Below are 23,052 nucleotides of genomic sequence, written 5' to 3' on the forward strand. Positions count from 1 at the left end.
TCTGATATAAAACAGATCTATGAGGCTAAACATGACTACTCTAGTATATATCAATACAAATCAAAAAAATATACACAAACAAATTCAAAAAAATAATTATGTATATGACTACTGTTACATATATTTAACTACTCTGATATAAAACAGGTGTATAATGCTAAACATGACTATTCTGGTATATATCAAATACAAATCTCTGAAAAAATCAACACAATTCTGTATATGCAACATGTCTACGATGCTAAACATGACTACTGTGGTATATATAATTACCAAGGTTCTAAAAGGCGGTTATCGGGTACGTGGCGGTTAGGGACCTCCACACGATAAATCGGCGCGGCGGTGATTTATCGGAGATAAATCGGAAATATATCGGTTTTTAAATTTAGTGTAATATATTTCTAAATATTATTTGTAAATACTCAAAATATATATAAAAGAATATTTAAACATAATTATATCCTATCATTCATATGTTATTATATAATTCTAATTACTCAATAAATAACAAAAATTTAAAAATAATAAGATCATAATATAATAAAAGATTCTTACGAAATACAAATACTACGCAAGTCTTTCGCATCAACAATTAATATAAACACAACAAACCATAAATTGCGGGGTAGTAATTGGTTTGGTTTTGGAAGTTGAAAGAATTGGAGAAAAACAAAAAATCAAAACATATTTTCATTTTAATTTAAATTTAAAAAAAAAAAAAAATCGATTTGTTGACCGATATATCGGTTTGACCCGCCAAAAAACCGCCGCAAACCGCCTCACCGTAAAAAACCGATATTCCAAACCGCCTCAACAAAATCGTAAAGGTTTATAACCGATACCGATATATCGGCCGATATATCGACCGCCACGACCGCTATTTAGAACACTGATAATTACAAATCTATAAAAAAAAATCAAAAAACAATATAATATCGAAATACATCAACACAAACACAAATGACAAATAAAAACCTCAAACTGTACAAAAACACAGGAAAACGCAAAATCACAATTGTAAAATCAACGAAAACCCAGCCGTGCATCATGATCGTAAACAAAAACGAGCGATGAAAACTCTGTAAAAAAAATAAAAAAACGAACCTTAAGGAAGCGATTGAGATGGAGAAAGCTGAACCTCGATCGGCGCAAATCACGCTAAAACACCCAAAAATCCGAAACCCTACCCAATCGTATAAGGAAGCGATTGAGATGAAGAAAGCGAGAGAGAGAAATCAACGTGATAAACAGGGCCGAGAGAGAGGGAGAAAAATAAGTTGCTTCCTTCTATACTGTTAGGGAATTTCCTTGCCCAATAAAACAGAAAATAAGGGTAAAATAGTCATATCCTCTGTCCTCAGGGGGGTCTACCTAATTAAGTTCAGAATTTGGACTTTTGCCTTAGAGAGAAAAAAATATTGGGCCTTCTCATATATATTTTGAAAAGTAGTGGGTTATCCCACATTTCCTCATTAATGAAAAGGGATTACTTGACAAAAAACCGCAACACTCAAGTGTAATTATAATGAGTCCGATTTTTTTTTCAACATTTTAAGATAAATCTAATTCAGCATTTATATATAAAAATAAAAATTATAACAATTATACCCCTAACTTAAAAATAACATATATTTTAGGGTTGAAAAAAAAAAGATATGTAATATATTTTCCTTTTATATCTTAACAACACTTCCTCAAATAATTCCACGATTCCCGTCCCTTGATTACAGAGAACTGTTTCATCGTAATGTGTATTTTTACAACAAGAATTTATGATCTGATTGCATGAGTAGGAAAGGCGTCTCAAGAAAATATAGAGCGGTTTTCGTAGCTTTTTACGCAAACTGTGTAAATTCATACTAACCGTGGTTTGATCACTGTTGTAAATAATTTTAATATGAATGCACATGTTTTTTTTACCCTCCATTATTATGTAGTTGTTAGCAACCAGTAGATCGACTTTTTCAAATTACAAAGTGGTAAGCGGTGGCGTAATGGATACACATAGTGGTTTTCGGAAATATACAAAGTGGTATTCAGATTTGCATGTCTTTTTCGGATTCATCCTTTTCTTTTATACCACATACATAAAAAAACTACACAATACAAGTCAACATTTGCAGAACATTTGTACACAATATACAAAAAACAAAACACCTGAATTCAACAAAACAATAATACTGGTAAACCACACTGCAAAAACCACTCTGCAAAACCACTATGCAAAAACCACTATACAATAATGCAAGAACCACACTGCAAAACCACACTGCAAAAATTCTCAAATAAAGTGGGTCTGTAGAATTATCTTATTAGGTTTTTGTCGCTAATTAGTCTCCACATGTTTGTGTAATTTACCACAATAGTTTCGACTAAAGAACATACTTCATTAATGAGCGATGTTGGTGTTAACAGATTGAAGAAATATCAATTGTTTGGAGGTGAATTCTGAAAACGAGGGACAAGGGGCTATGCCGGAGTGGATTTCTATCGTGATTTGGGGGGATAAATTTTAGGAGGTTTTTCAGTAACGTGATTTTGAGAGGGATTTGACATTAATTTACCGTATTTTTAATTTTAATAATTATATTAATTAGTGGGGGCATATATGATTTTTCAGGCTCATTGGATTTCTGTCAAATATCATTTAACATGAGCCCTTAATTAAAAAAAATGACATCGAATATTTTTGTCTTCTTAATAAATTCAGCTCATTCAAACCTATTTGCAAATAAGGAAAAACCTTTTTATATATACCAAAATCACCCCCAACTCCTTGAAACCCTAATTCAACTCCAATTTCATGATTTACACCATAATTTTTGCTCAATTTCATCAATTAACCAATTTTGAGCCTTGTTCCAATTTTGAAACTGTTGGAGACCGCTGGTCAGCCGCCGTTAACCGCCGGTCTCCGGCGTTAAGTTCTTTATATTTTTTTGAAAACTTTTTTTTTATGATTTTTTTTTCCGACAGGTCAACCGTTGTTGACCACCGGTCTCCGGTGTTATTATTTTTTTTTTTGAAAACTTGTTGTTTCTTAAAAAAACATTTTTAATTAATACTATTATCTTGACATGTTATATTAATGTAATTTAACTGTCTGAGACAGTAATCTTACTGTCTAACACAATAATTTTACTGTATTAATTAATTTTATCGTCTTGCCCTGCAATTTTGTTGTCTTTGACCGTAATATTATTGTCTCCGACCGTAGTATTATTGTCCCCGACCATAATATTATTGTCTCATGCAATAATATTAATGTTTGAGACAATAATATTAGTAATATTGCTGTTCGGGAAAGTAATATTCGGAGTATTACTGTTCGCAACAGTAATATTAGTGTTCGGGACAGTAATATTACTGCTTGGGACATTAATATTAGTAATACTAGTAATACACCCGTGCGATGCACGGGGTATTCATCGTAAACCAAATATTGAATAATTAAAAAGGTTCTTGAAATAGTAATATTAATTGTTAATAAGTAAAAGAAATAAATAGAAAACATTCAAAAATAAAACTAATTTGTATGGTGTAAGTGATGAAATAAGTCGATATAAGTGAAAAACTAAACATCGAAGGTTTTAATTTCCATATACAAAAGAGCGAATATATAGTAGGTCCCAAACTTGTACAACCATAATGACATGAAAGTTAAAAACTTGAATTGTTTGATACCAACCGCCCTAAACCCATGCAACAAATCCTATACAATGCAACTGTTTAATGGTATAAAATCATTGTACAAAAATTACCAAAATAATACTAATAAAACTGACCTGCATATGTTGTACAATGGTGACACGAAATATGTAAATTGTTACCAAAACAATACCAATATCACTATTTAATGGCATAAAATCATTGTAATAAAATTATCTTCATGATATATAGTGAGCGGAGTCCATAGCAAGTTCCTAATACAATTAAAATGAACCTACAAATGAGGAATAACAAAACATATAAATAATAGAATATAAAGGTGGTCAATGAATATTGTAATTTTTTGTATATAGAATTACCTTCATATACGCTGAAAAACTTTCTTGTATACAACATTATTTGTAACATTGGTCCTATCACCAGATTCCGAGTTAAACAAAATCTATATGCCACTTCGACTCTTAACTCTCGAGAGTGCAACATAGAGTTGCATGTGACTGAAAACAGGTCTCGGCAAATACAGACTCACGTGAGAAAGAGTCTGTCCTAGACTTTTATTGATTGTCATTGCGAATGATACCATCAGCGGAAACTGACGTCGCTGGAATTTAATAGGCAATGTAGAGTTGGACGGTACCAAAGTCATTCTAGGAATGAACACCAAATCACCAATATGTTTACCGGATAGAAACCTGCAGTTGAAAACGTGTTTTCCCATATTAACAACCTGAAGCCTTGTTTTGATATCCAATATTACTATCGCAGACAATAATTTGTTGTTAACACAGTAATTTAGAGAGAAAACAAAAGTTTTAAAAAAGTTCAGAAGAAAAAAAAGTTAAAAAAAAAAGTCAATGCCGGTATCTGGCCGAAAAAAAAGTTTCAGAAAAAAAAATTATTTTATGGAATTTAAAAAAATAAAAAAAAGTTATGAAAATAAGATTAATGTGATATATTTGTTTAAATTCGGGGTCAATGTGCAATATTGATGAAATTGGAGTATAATGGATGGAATTAATAAAAATTACATTATGGAGAGTATTTTAAACATAAAGATTTAGGGATGAATTTATTTACAAGATTCTTTGTTGTTTGGACTTATATGTATTTAAATCCCTTATCATATGCCTATTTACCATTTATCCAATCTAATAATAATATAATTCTTAACTTCGCCACTCAAATTCATTATGCGGCTGCAACAAGCATCAAGAGTTTGCCAACTTGAAGACGAAAATGAGAAACCAAATGCAATTCGCTAAACAAATTATAAACGCGAGCTGCAATGTAGTGGAAACGAACGTTAACGTGATGGTGCCTTCAATATTTACAAATAACTCTCTGTCATCCAATCTCAGTCACAAATCCTCACCAACCATGACTAACCAAGACGAAACCGACCAAATGGAAGAATCAGCCGAATACCAATGAATTGCCACAATACAGAAAACAAAACCGATTGCAAGAGAACCAAATACAAACAAATTACCAGTTTACGAAAGAACCACCAAACCAAAACGACACCACACCAATTTCCGATGTCTAATTAACCAAACCAAGTTGTGACTAGCTAGCACAACCAAAAAGAAATTGGGATCAACGCAACCGAAACCAAATAGTGATCGACGCAACCAAAACCGAATTGTGATGAATGTTCCAAAAACAAAATAATCATCGACAAAAAACTAAATTATGATGAACCAAAACAAAAAAAAAACAAATTGCGAATCTGCGATCAACCAAAACCAAATTATGACTAACACTACCAAAACCAAATTATTACTAACACAATTTAGTTTTAAAGGACCTAGCTAATGGTATATGCTTGAATGTTCAATTATAATTTTGGATGCACACTATTTTCATTTTATTTTTATCTTGTATGAATTTTTATTTATTATGATCTTATTATCATTAAAATTTTATTAAGTGATTATGATATATAAATGATGTGGATAAAATCACGTTTAAATATATTTTTATATATATTTTGAGTATTTACAAATAATATCTAAAATTATATTACATTACACTTAAAAAATCGATTTATTTCCGATTTATCGCCGATAATCACCGCCGCATCGATTAATCGTGAGGCGGTGCATAACCGATTCGGGTCCGATTCCCGCCTTTTTCACACTTGAAAGTTACATATACGAAATTAGGGTAAATTACAACCATCCCCTGCAGCATGGTCAAATTACGAAAATCCCCCTCTTGTTTCGGTAATTACAACTACCCCGTCAACTACAAATCTTCTTACACGTCCACCCTTGCAGTTTCAAATTTAGTGGAATCTTCGAGATTATATGGAATATTATCACGTTTGTACCCGCTTTATCCAATTCGAACTCCACATTTTGAAGCAAGATGATCATAAGATGTGTTTTTTGGGTTGTATATATCAGATTGTGGTGCATTTGAAACTGTGTTTTAACACAAAACGAGTACAAACTAGAGCAAAGTCCATGAAATCTAAATGATTATGTTGAATTTGGCACCATAAGGGTGTAGGTGTAAGAAAAAATCATAGTTAAGGAGGGCTGATGTAATTATCCAAACAAGAAGGGTTTTTTTTTTTTTTTTTTCCGTAAATTAACCATACCTCAAGGGGGTGGTTGTAATTTACCCTACGAAATTAATGATGTATAAATTAAAAAAATAATTAGTTATTTGGGATTTATTGAATTTTGAACATTTCTTCTTAGTTTTAATTATTCAATAAATGCATTGTTCACTGATTTATTAGGTTTTTGTCCAGTAACTTAATTCTTTGTTATTTTTAAATTTTATTTGGTCCAACATAAACTAAATGTTATGTTATTACATATGTAACAACGCAAGATAGCATTTTTAAATTTTTGAATGTTGCATTTTTTTCCTATAGATATTTTTTTAATAATATAATTTAACCATTCTTTTAATATTCCTTCCAATAAAAGAGAAAATTGTAAAAGTATTAAATTTTAGGGTAAATTACACTTATACCCATGAGGTATGTTAAAATAATTTTAAGATCTATGTGATATTGATAATTAAAGAGTTGTAGGTGCAATTTATACTAAAATTTAAAATGCAAATTAAATGGTGATTGAGGGACATGTGTTACAAATGATATTTGAATGGGGTAAGTGTTACATATGATATACTTTAGGGGTGTAAAATATATTGTTCCAGTTTGCTCAGTTGAACTACAAAACGTCTCAAATACTCCCTTCTGTTTAACTTATGTTTTTAAATGCTGATGTGACACTTTGATTTTATGATTTCTAGACACTTTTTCCACCCTTGAACATTAATTGACTATTTTGCCCCTCTATTCAATTATATATATATATATATATATATATATATATATGTGTGTGTGTGTGTGTGTGTGTGTGTGTGTGTGTGTATAACACCCCGCCCTTTCAGATAACTCGTTTTATATTTTTATTATTTTTCATAAGTAGATTTTACGTTTAGAATTTTTATGTGCTAATAGGATAATTTATTATGAGCTAGCATAATTAACATGCATTCTTGATGTACTTTATGTGTGACTTAAATTATGTGATTAGTTGATTTATTAGAATCGAATATTTGAAAATTTCACACGAAAAATAACTAATTGAAAAATTTCATATTTTAATTAGATTATTGCCTTCTAGAATTTAATTTGGATAGTTGGAATATATTTATGCATACACTAAATTTTTACAAAAAGAATAAATTCATGCATATTAAATAATTAAATGAGTGAATAAACTTAGAAATTAAATTTTCCCACTCTTTTTGTAATTTCCGGCCATGTGGAGACACATGTTTTATTGTCCATGTGTACAATTCTTTAATGTAGAAAGACTCATTAATTGAGAGAATTGAAAGCTTAAGTGGCTTGTACTTTATTCATTAAGAATGGTACTTCACTTTACCTTTCAATTCAAGACCCACTTACTCTCTCTCTCTCTCTCTCTCTCTCTCTCTCTCTCTCTCTCTCTCTCTCTCTCTCTCTCTCTCTCTCTCTCTCTCTCTCTCTCTCTCTCTCTCTCTCTCCACCTAAGCATTTGAAACCCACTCTCTCTCTCTCTCTCTCTCTCTCTCTCTCTCTCTCTCCACCTAAGCATTTGAAACTCACTATCTCTCTTCTTCCTCTCTCTAATTTCGGCCATCACCACCATCCCTCACAATATCTTAAACCTCTTAAGAAAATATCCTTCTTCCTCAAGCTCAAGCCATAGAACCACCTCCAATCCGACCCAACTAAAGAGGAAATTCCAAGAACACCCCCAAATGCTTGCAAAACTCTATAAATAGAACCAGGGGCGGACCCAAGGCTTCTGTTGGGGGGGCACCCGCCCCTGCAGAAATTTTTTTTTTTACCTTTTTTTTTTATTTTTTTTTTTTTTTTTTTTTATATTTTGGCTTATTTATGTATTAATTTATACACTTTAGCCCCCCCAAAGTTAAAATTTTATACCATTGAACCCCAAAACTTTTTTTTCGCCCCCCCACCCAAAACCCTCTGGGTCTGCCCCTAAATAGAACCCAACACCCAAGTGAATTTTCATCTTCTCCACCATATCTTAAATCTCTTAAGAAAATATCCTTCTTCCTTCTTCTCGTCCATTTCCAAATTATTAGTGTAAGAAGCTCAAAATCTCTCCTCATTTCCAAAAATAAGTTATTTCAACTAGAAGCGTTCTTATATTGGGTTATTCTATCCACCAATTCCTTCATATTCCTAAGAGAAACTAGGTGAGAATTTCATATTCTTGCTACAAGTGATTCTTCACCAATATTATTTCTTCTTTCTCCTTCTTTATTCTTCATGGCCGAAAATTTGGGAAGTTATAGCACTTTACTTGTTTATTGTTAGATCATCCGTGCATGTAAGAATCTAAGCTTTAAATAATATAATCTTGAAGAACTAAGAATAATATTGTAATTTAATTTTTATGTATGTATATATATATATATATATATATATATATATATATATATATACTAGACCTGCGTGATCTTAAGGAAATTTCGATCCATGGTTTATTTATAATCTATAGGTGCTATATATAAGTATATGTTTCTATGTGTATCTATATATCGACTTACGTGGTTGTAAGTGTACTCCCTCCGGGTCGAGGAAGCTTACGATCCATGGTTTATGATCTATGAGTAATAAGATAATATACGAAGATAAAAATCGAGAACAAGATTAATAAAATGAAATTTTGCGTGATTGAATGGTTGATGGTTTGAATATTTTGGAAAGAAAATGAAATAAATGGAAATTTGGTGCTACTTTAAAGAAAACTTCAAGTCTCTTGAAAAAAAAGGGCTTGAACTTTAATTAATGAAACTTGGAGATAGTAATTATGAATAACCGAATGGTTTGAGTTGTTTTGCTATATGTGTAAATATGTGATCTATGTTCTTTTCTTGAGTTGTTATGTGTCTGACTTGCTTTTGTGATTTTGTGACTAAACTATGTGCCTTTGTGAAATATGTGGAAATATGTGTGCTTATGTGAAAGCTAACTTTGAATATGTGAAATGAAGAATATATACTAACTTCACATTGCACGTTTTTAAAGTTGGAAAATCTTGTAAAACATAGCTCGAATAAGCACGGGGTATGAGGGACCGGTACCCCAAAAATGAGATGAAGAGTAAGTGGTTTGATTCCACTTCTGAAACGGGTTCCAAATAAATGAAGGCTTATTGTCTATGGTTTTACTTGATTTTTCAAAGGATATCCGAACGAAAAAATGATTTATCACACACCTAATCAAATTGCTTGAAATGAATGAAAGTATGTACTAACCTGACTTGCACGTTTTTAAAATTGGAAAGTCTTGTAAAACATAGATCGAATAAGCACGGGGTATGAGGGACCGGTATATTGGACGGACGGATCGGATTTGGGTGTTTCGGAAAATTGATTCCGATTCCGATTTTATCGGAATTTTCGGAAAATCGGAAATTTTCGGAAATCTTCATTTTCGGAATTTTTTCGGACATTTTCAGTTATTTTTCGAAAATTTCCAGAATGAAACATACATTTTCGATTTGGGTAGTATGTTTCCAGAATTTTCAGTTATTTTTCGAAAAAAAAAAAAAAAAAAAAAATCCACCGACACAGTAGCAAAGCAGACAAAAATGAAGAAAGAAACATACACATTCACCAAAACACACACACGCACAACAGACTCACAAACATAATTCCGAGCAACGGTTTTTCCGAGCAAACACATAATTCCGAGCAACATAAATCCAAGAACAATTCGCATAATTCCGAGCAACAATAATTCCGAATATATCCGAGCAACACAGGCTCATCAAATCAACATAAAACAAACAAACACATAATTCCGACAAAAAACCTAAAAATAGATCGATAATCGAACACCCACGTAATTTTGAACATAAAAAAACAAACATTTAAAAAAACATAAAATTACCTTGAAATTGGAGGAGTAGCGGCAGAGGGCTGGCGGCGGACGGCGGAGGGCTGTCGGCAACGGCGGAGGGCTGGCGGCGGACGGCTGCGGCGGCAAATTGGGGGCAACGGCTGGATGACGGCGGGCGAACGGATGTGGGCGACGGGTTAGCAGCAGACGGCGGTGCGCGGCGGGCGGGCGAATGTCGGCGACGGCTCAGCAGCAGACGGCGGCGGTGGGCGGCGGTCGGCGACGGCAACGGCGAGGGCAGATCGGAGGAGATGGAGAGGGGGAGATTTTGAGAGAGAAGGCCGGGAGGAAATAGAACTAATTAGGGCCTGATTGAGTAATAAGTCAATCGTTGCGACGTTTCCCATTTTCGTCTCCAACATATCCGAGAACTAGCGACGCATTAACGAATCCGTCGCTACTAAATTCGAAAAAAAAAAATTTGAGCACATTTCGTGCGACGATTTTGCAAAATCCGTCGCTAGGATATAAAAAAAAAAAAATTACTAAAACATTGGCGACGTTTTTACCGTTCCGTCGCAACATATAAATAAATTACAAATAATTGGCTACTCCTAGCGACGTTTATGCCAAAACGTCGCAACGTATATTAATTTTTTTTTTTTTTATAATAATATTTGCGACTATTCCACCTGTTACGTCGCAAAAAATATGTAACGTAGCGACGAAAAAATATTTTCGTCGCCACAAAAAGTATTTTTAATTTTTTTTGGGTATTAGCGACGTTTGTATATTTTTCGTCGCTTACTAGCGACGCTTATCCGGAATCGTCGCTAGGGTTTTGAATTAAAACTAGATTTTCCACTTTAAGCGACGATTTAAGCACAGAAACGTCGCAAACGTGCGACGAAAACATAACCGTCGCGAACAAAAACGTCGCCAGTCTTGCATTTTGGCCTAGTGGTACCAAAAAAATGAGATGAAGAGTGTGTGGTTTGATTCCACTTATGAAACGGGTTCCAAATAAATGAAGGCTCACTGTTAATGGTTTTACTTGATTTTTCCAAAGGATATCCGACTAAAGAAAATGATTTTTCTCACACGTTGTATGAGCACTTGAATGAATGTATGTGCAAAAGAATGACGACTCCCTTGTTGGAATTTTCATGATTTCCAATAATTAATATTGAGTAATATTAATTTAATTATGTAAAGATTAATTTCATTTATTTACTTGATCAAAATCATGAAGTAAAGTGAATGAAAATTGTCTTGATTAAATGGTTAAAGTTCAAAAGATGTGCGCTCGGTGTGATCGAGCGATAGGACTAGTTTGGGTTTAGATGTCCACAAATATTACTTTTGGGACATTTAGTAGTTAGTCAAATTATTTGAACCAAAATCCAAATAATAAAATACTTGGCCCAAACCAAATTAATTAATTGGCCCATGATCAATTAATTTTCCTAGGTTTCTTGAACTCGGTAAAAAGAACAGACACAACCTTCTGCTTCTTCTTCCAACCATTGCAACCCTCTATGAATGAATCTCTATCACCTATAAATAAAGGCAGAATTTGGTCAATTCTGTACTGAATTTAATCGACAATTAAGAGATAGTTCTTCATATTCTTCTTTTTCTTCGTCAAAGTTGCGTTCGTTGTTCAAAATCGCCGTGGGTCGAATATTCGTGCAAATATTCGACAACCGATCGTTGTACCTTGGGAGACTACCGGGAGAGACTGTGCACCATTGACAGCCCGAAAATATTGTCTTAAGGGAATTGCTTTGGCAAGCCTCGATCGTTCTTTGTGGTTTTCACAATTTCTCTTTTCGACAAACAAGTAAGTATTTTTCGTTTACGCAGAATGTTAATTATACCAACAATCTTAAGACAACAGATTTTCGTATATGTAACATCTGCGGATAACAATTGGTTTCCAAAATCGTTTAACAATTTATTCTGTTTCAAACCTAGTGTTTATCAATATTTTCTTAATTGTCTGTGAAAACATATTCTGTATATATAATTATATGTTTGGTTGAATATACAATTTTTGTTGATAGAATATTTGACATATTGTCTGGTTTCGAAAGGGAATTGCTTTTTGCTGTTTGAAAATTGCTATTTGCGGTTTTTGACAAAACCCCCCAAAAAAATATTTTATTTCACTAAAACCCCAAAACTTTCCAAAAAAATCCAAAACCCCCCCCAAAACGCCTAAAAGCCCAACTTGGGCGCCCATTTATGCAGTGCACGCCCAAGTTGGGCGTGCAACCTGCATTTGGGCGCCCGAATTGGGCGTCCAGTGCAAAAAAATTTTTTTTTTTTTTTTTTTTTTGTTTTTTTAAATTGTCGAACGCCCAAGATGGGAGCCCAAGGCGTGTACGAACGCCCGGAACGGGCGTTCGTACACGCCTTGGGCGCTCATCTTGGGCGTTCGACCATTTTTTTGCGAAAAAAAAGCCCTACAAATCGATTTGTAGGGCTTTTTAACATGAAATTGGTTCCGTAATCGACCTACCCAATGCATATGACACATAAAAGAGTCGAAATTACATCAAAAAATCGAAGCCCAACCCTTCTTCAAGCTTGATTTCGAATTTTCGAATTTTTTTTTCTTTTTTTTTTTGCTATTTGCAGTTTTGGGGGGTTTTTTGATATTTTTAAAAGTTTTGGGGGGTTTTGTTAGAAACCGCGAATAGCAATTTTGTGACCGCAAATAGCATTTTCTTTTCGAAATCTGCAAAACCATTTATATTCAAATAGTTTAATCAAATGAAATTTTGACTTGTGAGTATAATAAAGTCAATTCATGTTTTAATAAACTGGAAAAGAGCATGGTCCGGAAGATTATGCATACGTCATCTTGAGTATTGAATATTCTGTATATTCATAATATCTACTTGGTTCAGAAAAAGTTTTAAAGTAAAATACAAGACATAAATTCCAGAGGTAAGGAATTTTGATTATAAAATACGTATTTAATAAATTCTAACTATTATTTGAATCATTTGTGTAGATGGCTTTAATCAATGATACGAACCCTAAGGTCGTTGGCGCGGCCGAAAAACCAAACAAGTTCATGGGAACGGACTTTGCGACATGGAAGAACAAAATGTTCTTCTACCTTACTACCATGAATTTGGCGAAATTTCTCAACGAGGAGGCACCTAAGGCGAAGGAAGGAGAAACTCCTGAAAATAATAAGGAAGTCTTCCTAGCCATCGATACGTGGAGTCACTCTGATTTTCTATGCCGTAACTATATCTTGAATTGCTTGGACGAATTATTGTACAAAGTTGATAGTCCTATAAAGACTGCTAAACTTTTGTTGGATAGTTTGTCCAAGAAATACAAGTCTGAAGATGCGGGATATAGGAACTTCATAGTAGACAAATTCCAATTTTATCGAATGGTCGATAGCAAAACTGTGAGTGAGCAAGTGAATGAACTCCAACTCATGATCTACGATATTCTCGCCGAGGGTCATGAGGTGAGCGAATCCTATCAAGTGGCTTCCATAATTGGAAAGCTTCCACCGAGTTGGACGGAGTTCAAACACTACCTAAGGCACAAGAAATCGGTTGCCAAATGGACGATGGAGGAACTCATAGCAAAGCTCAAGACCGAGGAGGATAATAAAATTACTGACAAGGGTGGTCAATTCGTGGCTAAGGCACACGTGGTGGAGAGCTCGAAGCAGAGCAACAAGCGAAAGGGTCTTACCATTAACAAATGACCAAATAACAAGAAGAAAAGGTTCACCGGAGCGTGCTTTGTTTGTGGAAAGAATGGACACCTTGCGAAGGATTGCCGCCACCGCAAAGAAAACAATAAAAATGAAGCAAATGTCACCGTGGACTTAGCTACTTCCGAGAACGACAACATGCACCTTTCGACAATCGTAACAGTGGCCTACCTATTGAGCGATACTCGAGGATAGTGGGTAGAAACCGGGGCAACTCGTCACATTTGCTATGACAAGAGCATGTTCTCCTATAAAAAGTTGGAACAAGAACAAAAGCTCTTCATGGGAAATGATGCTTATTCGGTGGTTGAAGGACAAGGACAAGTGATCCTAAAATTCACTTCCGGAAAGGAAGTACCTTGAACGATGTGCTACACGTTCCAGATATTAGGAAGAACTTAATCAGTGGTTCTATCCTAACCAAGAAAGGTTTCAAGTTGGCTTTTGAGTCGGAAAAATTTGTGCTAACCAAAGGAGGGTTCTACGTCGGAAAAGGGTACCTATGTGACGGTCTCTTTAAGGCGAACGTAGTTGTTATCGGCAAGAACTTAGCTACTACATTTATATTAATAATTTTAGTTTATATGGTTTATTTGCATTTTGTGATAAGAGTTGTAAGAACTTATTGTGTTGGAAAATGTCGTGTGTAAAAAAAGGTTTTATTATACAAGTTTTTGACTAGTATATTTAAAAAAAAAAAAATTTCCCTATGTTTTATAAGTCTGTATGAAATTTAAAATTATTAAATCATATAAATATTTTATTCTTTCTTTTGAAACAATATTGTTTCAATCCAATGACTTGGTTGAAGTTGGGCATAATTAATATTCATTTATACTTCAAATAAGCACTCATGAGGGGTGCTTGATTTCTCTGTTTTCCAAACTTTTGTAAGTTAGTTCTTGATTTAAACGGTGCAATATGATTCTGTCCAATCATATTGTGAGTATTTTCTCAATAAAAATTAAAGTTCTTAAAATTTTGAGTTTAATAGAACGGTAGCAAAAGCGTATTTGTGAAATACAAAATAAGAAGATAACTTCTTAAATCCGATAGAGCGGATAATATGAGTAACTTATTTGTGTGCATGGAAAAATCATTGCACCCTATTCACATCGAATGGGGTAGTCAAATGGAAAATCATGATTTAAAGACACAATTAAACTTGAGTTTACCGAACAACTTGTGGGGGAAACTCCTTGTGTGTCTAATGACATATTAAATAGAGTTTCATACAAGATGAACATTCCTTATGAGTTATGGAAATATATATAATCGAGCTATAAATATCTCAAAATCTGGGGGTATTTGACTACAAGTTAAATATGTTTGTATATGTCCTTGGGGGATATAGCGAAGCAAATATTTGATTTAAAAATAATCAATTAACAAATAGCTCTCATACTTTACTATAGTAAGTCTCGACATATTCGTTGTAGACATATAACGTGATACATTTACTCTCTAATGGAATAAATTTCCATTGATTTTGAGAAGTCCTAAGATAACCTAGCGGATTCATTTAATAAAGGTTTATCTAGCGAGATAGTTAAATGTGCATCGAGGGGAATAAGTTTAAAGCCTAAATAACTAAGTTACCTGATACGGAAACCTAACTTGGCGACTGGAGATCCCACGGACCAAGTTCAATAGGACAACCAGTTCTGTGTAACTTAAAATGAAGCACTTAGGAGTTTTAACTCCACCTTATTCCTATGATGCAATAAGTTCAACCTACGACGTTCAAAAAGGTTAAGCTATTGCTTTTAATGACATCTATATATTGTAATTTACAAGTGGGTTATAGTAGGATACTCTTTATAGATGCGGTCACCTATGTTAGTGTGAGCTGGGTCGGCTCGTTGAGAACTCTTAAAGGCTGAAATTCTCTAAAGCACTCACAGAACCGAAGGGTGTTCAGGGCCAAAACGAACACAACCTAGAACTTGAACAAGTTCGTTTTGTATGGTGTTAAGTTTATTGTCTTGGTTTACACAAACAGCCGACGATTCAAGATGAAATAATTCACCGATTGGCTAAGTAAATCCGATAAGCTTTAACTAGGGAAGGTTCAAGATGAAATATTTCACCTATCCCGATACTGTACTATTCACTAAGGAATTTTGACAAATAGATCTTATGCTATAAGATTGGAAGAACAATTTTATTCATGTGGGGGATTGTTGGAATTTTCATGATTTTCAATAATTAATATTGAGTAATATTAATTTAATTATGTAAAGATTAATTTCATTTATTTACTTGATCAAAATCATGAAGTAAAATGAATGAAAATTGTCTTGATTAAATGGTTAAAGTTCAAAAGATGCGCGCTCGGTGTGATCGAGTGATAGGACTAGTTTGGGTTTAGATGTCCACAAATATTACTTTTGGGGACATTTAGTAGTTAGTCAAATTATTGAACCAAAATCCAAATAATAAAATACTTGGCCCAAACCAAATTAATTAATTGGTCAAATTAATTAATTGGCCCATGACCAATTAATTAATTGGCCCATGACCAATTAATTTTCCTACGTTTTTTTAACTCGGTAAAAAGAACAGACACAACCTTCTGCTTCTTCTTCCAACCATTGCAACACTCTAATGAATCTCTATCACCTATAAACAAAGGCAGAATCTGGCCAATTCTGTACTGAATTTAATCGGCAATTAAGAGATAGTTTTTCCTATTATTCTTTTTCTTCGTCAAAGTTGCGTTCGTTGTTCAAGTACGCCGTGGGTCGAATATATAGAGTTGTATAAGAGATTGAAAAGAAAGTTTGTTCTTTTCCATTCATTTACACGTAATTATATAAGTATAAGAAACAAACCCTAAACAAACTCTCCGTATTTCTAGGAGATATAAGATAAATACAAATCAAGAATAACAACCTAATAATCTACAACTTAATAGTCAGAACGAATCTTGGACCATTGTAGATAAACTCTAATACACCCCCTGCAAGTTAAGTGTTCTGTGAAACAACACTTAAGTTGGATAAGTGCCTATGGAAAGCAGGCTTGGGAAGAGCTTTTGTGAGAGTGTCGGCCAATTGATCTGCAGCATGTATATGAGTGACAACGATTTCTTCCTTCATAACTTGATTTCTCACAAAATGAAAATCAACTTCTATATGTTTTATCTTGCTATGAAGAACTGGGTTTTGGCAGTGATAACTTGCTCCGATGTTATCACAAAAAACCTTGGGTAGTCTACATAGAGAAACCTGAAGTTCACGAAACAAGTTCATTACCCAATTTGTTTCAGCAACGGCACTCGCAACAACTCTATACTCAGCTTCGGTAGACAACCTAGCAACTGCTTTTTGTTTCTTGGAATTCCAACTGATGGGATTTTGTCCAAAAAATAAGAGATAGCCACTAGTGGAAGTCCGATCAGTAGGATTTCCTGCCCAATCGGCATCGGAGTACACATACAGATTGTGGTCGTTGTGATGACTTATTCGAAGGCCATAATGAGCTGTATGTTTCAAGTATCGTAGCACTCTCTTCACAACTTTCCAATGAGTTTCAGATGGCGAATGCATGAATTGAGATAATTTATTTACGGAATAGGAAATATCGGGTCTGGTAAAGGATAAATATTGCAACTTACCGATTACCTTTCTATATTTCGTGGCGTCAGCTGGTGTGGCTCCATCATTAACGGAGAGAGTATGGTGAGAACTCATGGGAGTGAAGACTCCCTTGCTATCTTGCATATTGAAGTCATGCAGAATATCCAAAATATACTTTGACTGTGATAACATGATTCCATCATCTTTGCGAATCACTTCAACACCGAGAAAGTAATTAAGAAATCCAAGATCTTTAAGAGAGAATGTTTTGGAGAGAGTAGAGATAACCTGCTAGATATGGTATGAGCTATTCCCAGTGTTAATAATATCGTCGACACAGACAAAAAGATAGATAGATTTATCCAAATGATTAAGGATGAAAAGCGATGGGTCTGATTCGGACTTCGTAAATCCTATGTGCAGTAGGAACTTTGTCAACTCAGTGTACCATGCTCTTGGGGCTTGTCTAAGCCCGTATATTGCTTTTCTTAATCGACATACGTGGGAGGACATATCTTCATGCTCGAAACCAGGAGGTTGCTGCATGAAAACTTTTTCATCCAAGTGTCCGTGAAGGAATGCATTATTCACGTCTAATTGATGCAACGGCCAATTTTTTTGAACTGCAATTGATAAGACAAGACGAAGTGTAGTTAGTTTAACCACCGGGCTGAATGTGGAATGATAGTCGATTCCAGCTCGTTGGGTGAAGCCTTTTGCATCTAGCCTTGCTTTGTAGCGATCAATTGTACCATCTGGATTTTTCTTTACTCGGAATAACCACTTACAAGCAATAATATTTTTATTGGAATCCCGCGATACCAATTCCCATGTTTGATTCTTCAATAGTGCATCAAATTCTGCTTTCATAGCAACTCTCCAATGAGGGTATTGGGCAGCCTGTTTGTAGGTGGTGGGTGTGAGAGGTGGGCAAAGTTGAGCCGTGTAGTCAAATAATTTTGTCGGTTTAAAAATATTGTTTTGCGACCGAGTCTATGTACATCTGAGCTGAAGAATGATGGATTGGTTTGTATTGGATGATGGGTCAGGCTGAGAAGTGGTGGCTTGGGATGAATTGGGTTGTATGGAGATGGGTAGTTAAGCTGTAGGGGGTGGAACGAGTTGCTAATTTTGGTTTGTGTTGGCTGGAGAGGAAGTGGTGTGAGTGTGTGAGGGAAGTGGGGTTGGGGGAATAGTGGTGGATGGTGAGATGGTAGGAGCTAGTAAATTACCTGGTAACGGGACACTCGAACCAGTGCCGGCCGGCGAAGCAGATGGAACCTGAGATTGCCGCTGTTGAGATTGTATCGGAATTTTTATAGGACGAGGGATATCGAAAGAGATATGAGGGGACTGAATTTTTTTCTCCAACTGATTTTGACTAACAACAACATCCCATTCAATATATGCAAGATTATCTCGCAAATTTTGGAAAAATATTTTCAAATGGAAAAATATTTTCAGAGAAATTGACATCACGAGATAAAAATAATTTGGAAGTTGTAGGATCAAAACATTGATGGCAGTGGTGTGTTAAGGAGAAACCTAGATATACACATGGTTTTGAACGTGGTGCGAGTTTATTTTCAGCATAAGGCTTGAGCCATGGATAACAAAGACACCCAAATGTTCTAAGGGACTGATAGTTGGGATCTTCTCCAAATAATTGTTTATATGGAGAGTTATTTTGTAAGTTTGGTGTGGGTAGGCGATTAATTAGAAATGTTGCGTGGTGACATGCAAATGTCCAAAAAATGCTTGGCAGTGAGGCTTGATGGAGCAAGGTGTTGGCAGTTTCAATGATATGGCGATGACGGCACCCATAGATCACTGTAAATTCGTTTAAGAGGGATATCACTGGACAATGTGTTTTGATAGAAAGGGAGTCTGTGGACTTTATTTGAGGAACAAGAATTACAAAACGAAACTTTTTCCTTTGCGGAAAATGGCAAAGAAAATTTATTCAAGATAAATTGCATTACTCAAGAGTTGGGATGGCCCAATCGTCGATGCCACAAGTGGAGAGAATGCTTGGCAATAGCAGAAAGTGATACTGGTGTTTGGAAATTCGGCCACTCGTAGAGTCTATCATTGCCCCGGCCGCACATAAGTGGAGTTCCCGAACTCAGATCCTTTACAAGAAATTTGAAAGGAAAAAATTCAATAGAGACTAAATTATCTTGGCAAAATTTAGAGACATAAATGAGTTTTTGTTTGATAGCAGGTGCACAAAGTATATTGGAGAGCTGGAAAGTAGAATTAGATGCATGCAATTGAGTAGAACCAGTATGAGTTATAGGAATCATGTTACCATCACCCATTGCTATTTCCTCCGTTCCAGTGTACTCTTCATTTTGTTGGAGGTTGTGTGGTTCGGTGGTCACATGATGAGAGGCACCCGTGTCGAGGATCCATGGAGCTGGTGACAAATTGGAAGACTTAGAGACGAAATGAGCTCGTGCTTCCATATGGTTATGTGAACGAGATCGACAAACACGAGCCGTGTGACCGAATTTTTCACAGAGTTGACATTGAACCCGTGGGATGGATTGCATAGCAGATTGAGGAGCTCCTTGAGGAGGTGGAACACGCCACTGAGTTTGGTGACGATTGGGCGGCGAGCGCCAAGGTTGTTGTTGTAGACGATTTTGTCGATTGAATCTAGAGTTCGTAGAGGAGTAGTTTCCCTTTTGAGTGTATGCGGCTGTGATAGGCGTCACCGACTTTCGCAGTTCAACATGTTTGAGAAATATTTCATGATTAAGAAGCTTGTCGAATAGCTCCTCATAAGATATTGCCGAGTCTCGGGCTTGAATAGCTGCAAATATAGCGTCATATTCGAGACCAAGACCACTCAAAATTTTGACAATAAGTTCTTCATTTGAAATAGGAGCACCGGCAGTGGCAAGTTCATCGGCAACACATCGTACTTCACGAAGATATTCAGCTATGGTTTTGGTGTCTTTCGAAACTTTGTTCAAAGAGTTTTGGAGGCTGAAAATCCTAGTATGCGACTTGTTTGCATACAAGGTGTGCAGAGCATCCCAAGCTTTTTTTGATGTGGTAGCAGCAACAATGGTTGAGGTGATGGTTGGATCAACCGATGCCATTAATGCATTGCGAATAAGTTGATCTTGTCGGAACCAAAGTTTGTAAAGTGGATTGCGAATTTGTTGATTATTGGCAGTGGTCGTTTGTCATGGAGCGAGTGTTGTTCCATCAAGATAAGAGTAGAGATCGTGCCCGTACATGAGCGAAGAGATTTGGGCTTTCCAATTGGCAAAGTTGGAAGCTCTTGTGAGTTTCATTGGCAATTGAGACGCTGGATTAAATTGAATTAATTCATCAGTGACTGCTGCAGTAGAGGCGCCGGAAGTCATGGCTGGAGGAAAGAAGAAAAAAAATGGAGTTACTCGTTGGAGTGTTTGTGGCTCTGTACCATATAGAGTTGTATAAGAGATTGAAGAGAAAGCTTGTTCCGTTCCATTCATTTACTCGTAATTATATAAGCATAATAAACAAACCCTACACAAACTCTCCGTATTTCTAGGAGATATAAGATAAATACAAATCAAGAATAACAACCTAATAATCTACAACTTAATAGTCGGAACGAATCTCGGACCGTTGAAGATAAACTCTAATAGAATATTCGTGCAAATATTCGACAACCGATCGTTGTACCCAGGGCCGGTTCTGAGCGGAGGCGAAGTAGGCGGTCGCCTAGGGCCCACGATTTTTTACGAAAATTTGGGGCCTCCAAATTATTTTATTTACACTTTATATATTAGTACTTATTTTAAAAAAAAAATATTATATATAATATTTTGGAACATCGGTTCTAAAATAAATTTAAGCTAAATGATCAATAGATATTTTTGTAAGTGATAAGGAACGTCAAATTGGATTCGAGTTGCAAAATAACTATTTAATTCGGAGAAGAGTTATTAATGGGCATTGGTGGAAATATCGCAAGAAATTATGGAAAAAAAAGGGTTTTCGACGAACTCAAATCGTAGTTGAGTACGAAACGAAATCTATCTCAAGTAAAACGGCGTAAGGAACAAAACTCATGAGCAAAGCTCATGAATCACGTCAAATTTCAGCAATCCAACGTCGTTTAGACTCCTAAAAGTTCGTTTTTGCTATTTTAGGTAACTTTTAGAAAACTAATATTAAATCATAGAAAAATCGTATTAGGATTCCGTAAATTGGGTTGTTCCCAAAATTACGAGATCTACTAGAATTAGGGTTTAACTTGTTTTTGCCGTTTTTGGTAATTTTTAGTATTTTCTTAGTTTAATTAGGGTTTTTAGTTTTTTAAGTATAAATAGCTGCCTTAGGACTTTCTTTTGAGAAGAATTTCGAAATTTAATAAAATCCTTAGAGTTTTCTCTATTTTTCTGGTGGATTCCAGAGTTTTTGGTGGATTCCGAAAGTTATTTTGTTCTATAGGATTAATTCGCAGAAATTAATTCTTTACCGTGCTTCCGTTCTGCTTCAGTAAGTTTTCCTAAAAACCTTATAAAATGCCCATCGGCTAGTTATGTGTTGTGTTCTGCCTAGTAGTTTAATAATTCGTGTTAATTATCTCTTGTATACATTATTGCATGAAATTTTACAGCATCATAGGTCTATCTGTTAGGTTCACGTTGATAGGTCTTTTGCATTATTTGGTTAAGACATGAATTAATTACTAACTTTTTACAACCTCTGCTCTGAAACAGAGTCATTGTAGTATTTACAACACAATACGAAGTTTTTCTCACTCAAAAGGATTTATTCCACTTGGGATAAACTCCTAACTTACTTATGTACTTTAGTATCGAATGTTTAGATTTTTGAAACAGTAGGGAATTTATAAAGATTTTTCAAAAGTCACTCCCCTGCTTTAGATTTTCAAACTGTACAGTTGTACCATTTTAATTATTCCTTTCAAATGGCTCAAGGTATTTAAAAACTGTTTTTACTAGATTATTTAGGCCCTTATTAGAGCATGTGGTAAAAATTTCAAGTGTTTGTCATGAGCGGTTAGAGAGTTATTAATTTGTTGGATTGATAGATCGAAACTGTCCAAAATTTTCTCACTTTGCTAAAATGGGACTTAATCTCTAGTCATGCATGCATAGTTTGTGAAATTGATTAAGTGAATGTTGTTTGGTAATATGTGGTCACTCTTACTTTGATTCTAAAAGAAAAATTTGGTCGGAATTTTCTATTCCCGATTAATATATTTCAAAGTCTTCCGCTATCATATTCTAAAATACTAATTAGGTATAACTAGAAAATGGGTGTCACAATGTGTGTGTGTGTGTGTTTTAAAGCTCTTTCACCGACTTTTTTGCGCTTATTGTTTTTTACTAAATTGCTGCCTTTTGTCATGTTTTTTTTTTGCTCCATATTTTTCGGTTTTCATTTACTCGTTTTCCCCTTTCCTTCTCCTTATTTAACCATTAAAATACCACTAATTTTTTCTTCTATTTTTTTTTAAATGTCGAGTAGCAACGAAATTCTTGTACTTCATGTGAGAAGACATGTTTTCCTATTCGGAAATCACCCCAAAAATTATGCATTTAATGAACGGCATAAACAAAAATGCACAAAATCGAACAAAGGACAATTAGCAGATATATTGTCCCCCAAAAACAAAAAGAATATACCTA

The 23,052-nt window shown here is 34.8% G+C and overlaps 1 protein-coding gene across 1 annotated transcript; it reads left to right on the forward strand.

The window, feature by feature from the left end:
• Positions 1-11,210: 11,210 nt before the first annotated feature.
• LOC148768379 (uncharacterized) lies at positions 11,211-14,360 on the forward strand. The gene is made up of 2 exons (XM_088821103.1): positions 11,211-12,115; positions 12,784-14,360. The coding sequence occupies exon 2, from the start codon at positions 13,080-13,082 to the stop codon at positions 13,797-13,799; it is 720 nt and encodes a 239-aa protein (XP_088677229.1). The 5' UTR covers positions 11,211-12,115; positions 12,784-13,079; the 3' UTR covers positions 13,800-14,360.
• The last annotated feature ends 8,692 nt before the right edge of the window (positions 14,361-23,052 follow it).

The sequence above is a fragment of the Erythranthe guttata genome, chromosome 8 (assembly GCF_056151865.1).
Source record: "Erythranthe guttata isolate IM_541 chromosome 8, IM_541, whole genome shotgun sequence".
Taxonomy (NCBI): Eukaryota; Viridiplantae; Streptophyta; class Magnoliopsida; order Lamiales; family Phrymaceae; genus Erythranthe; species Erythranthe guttata.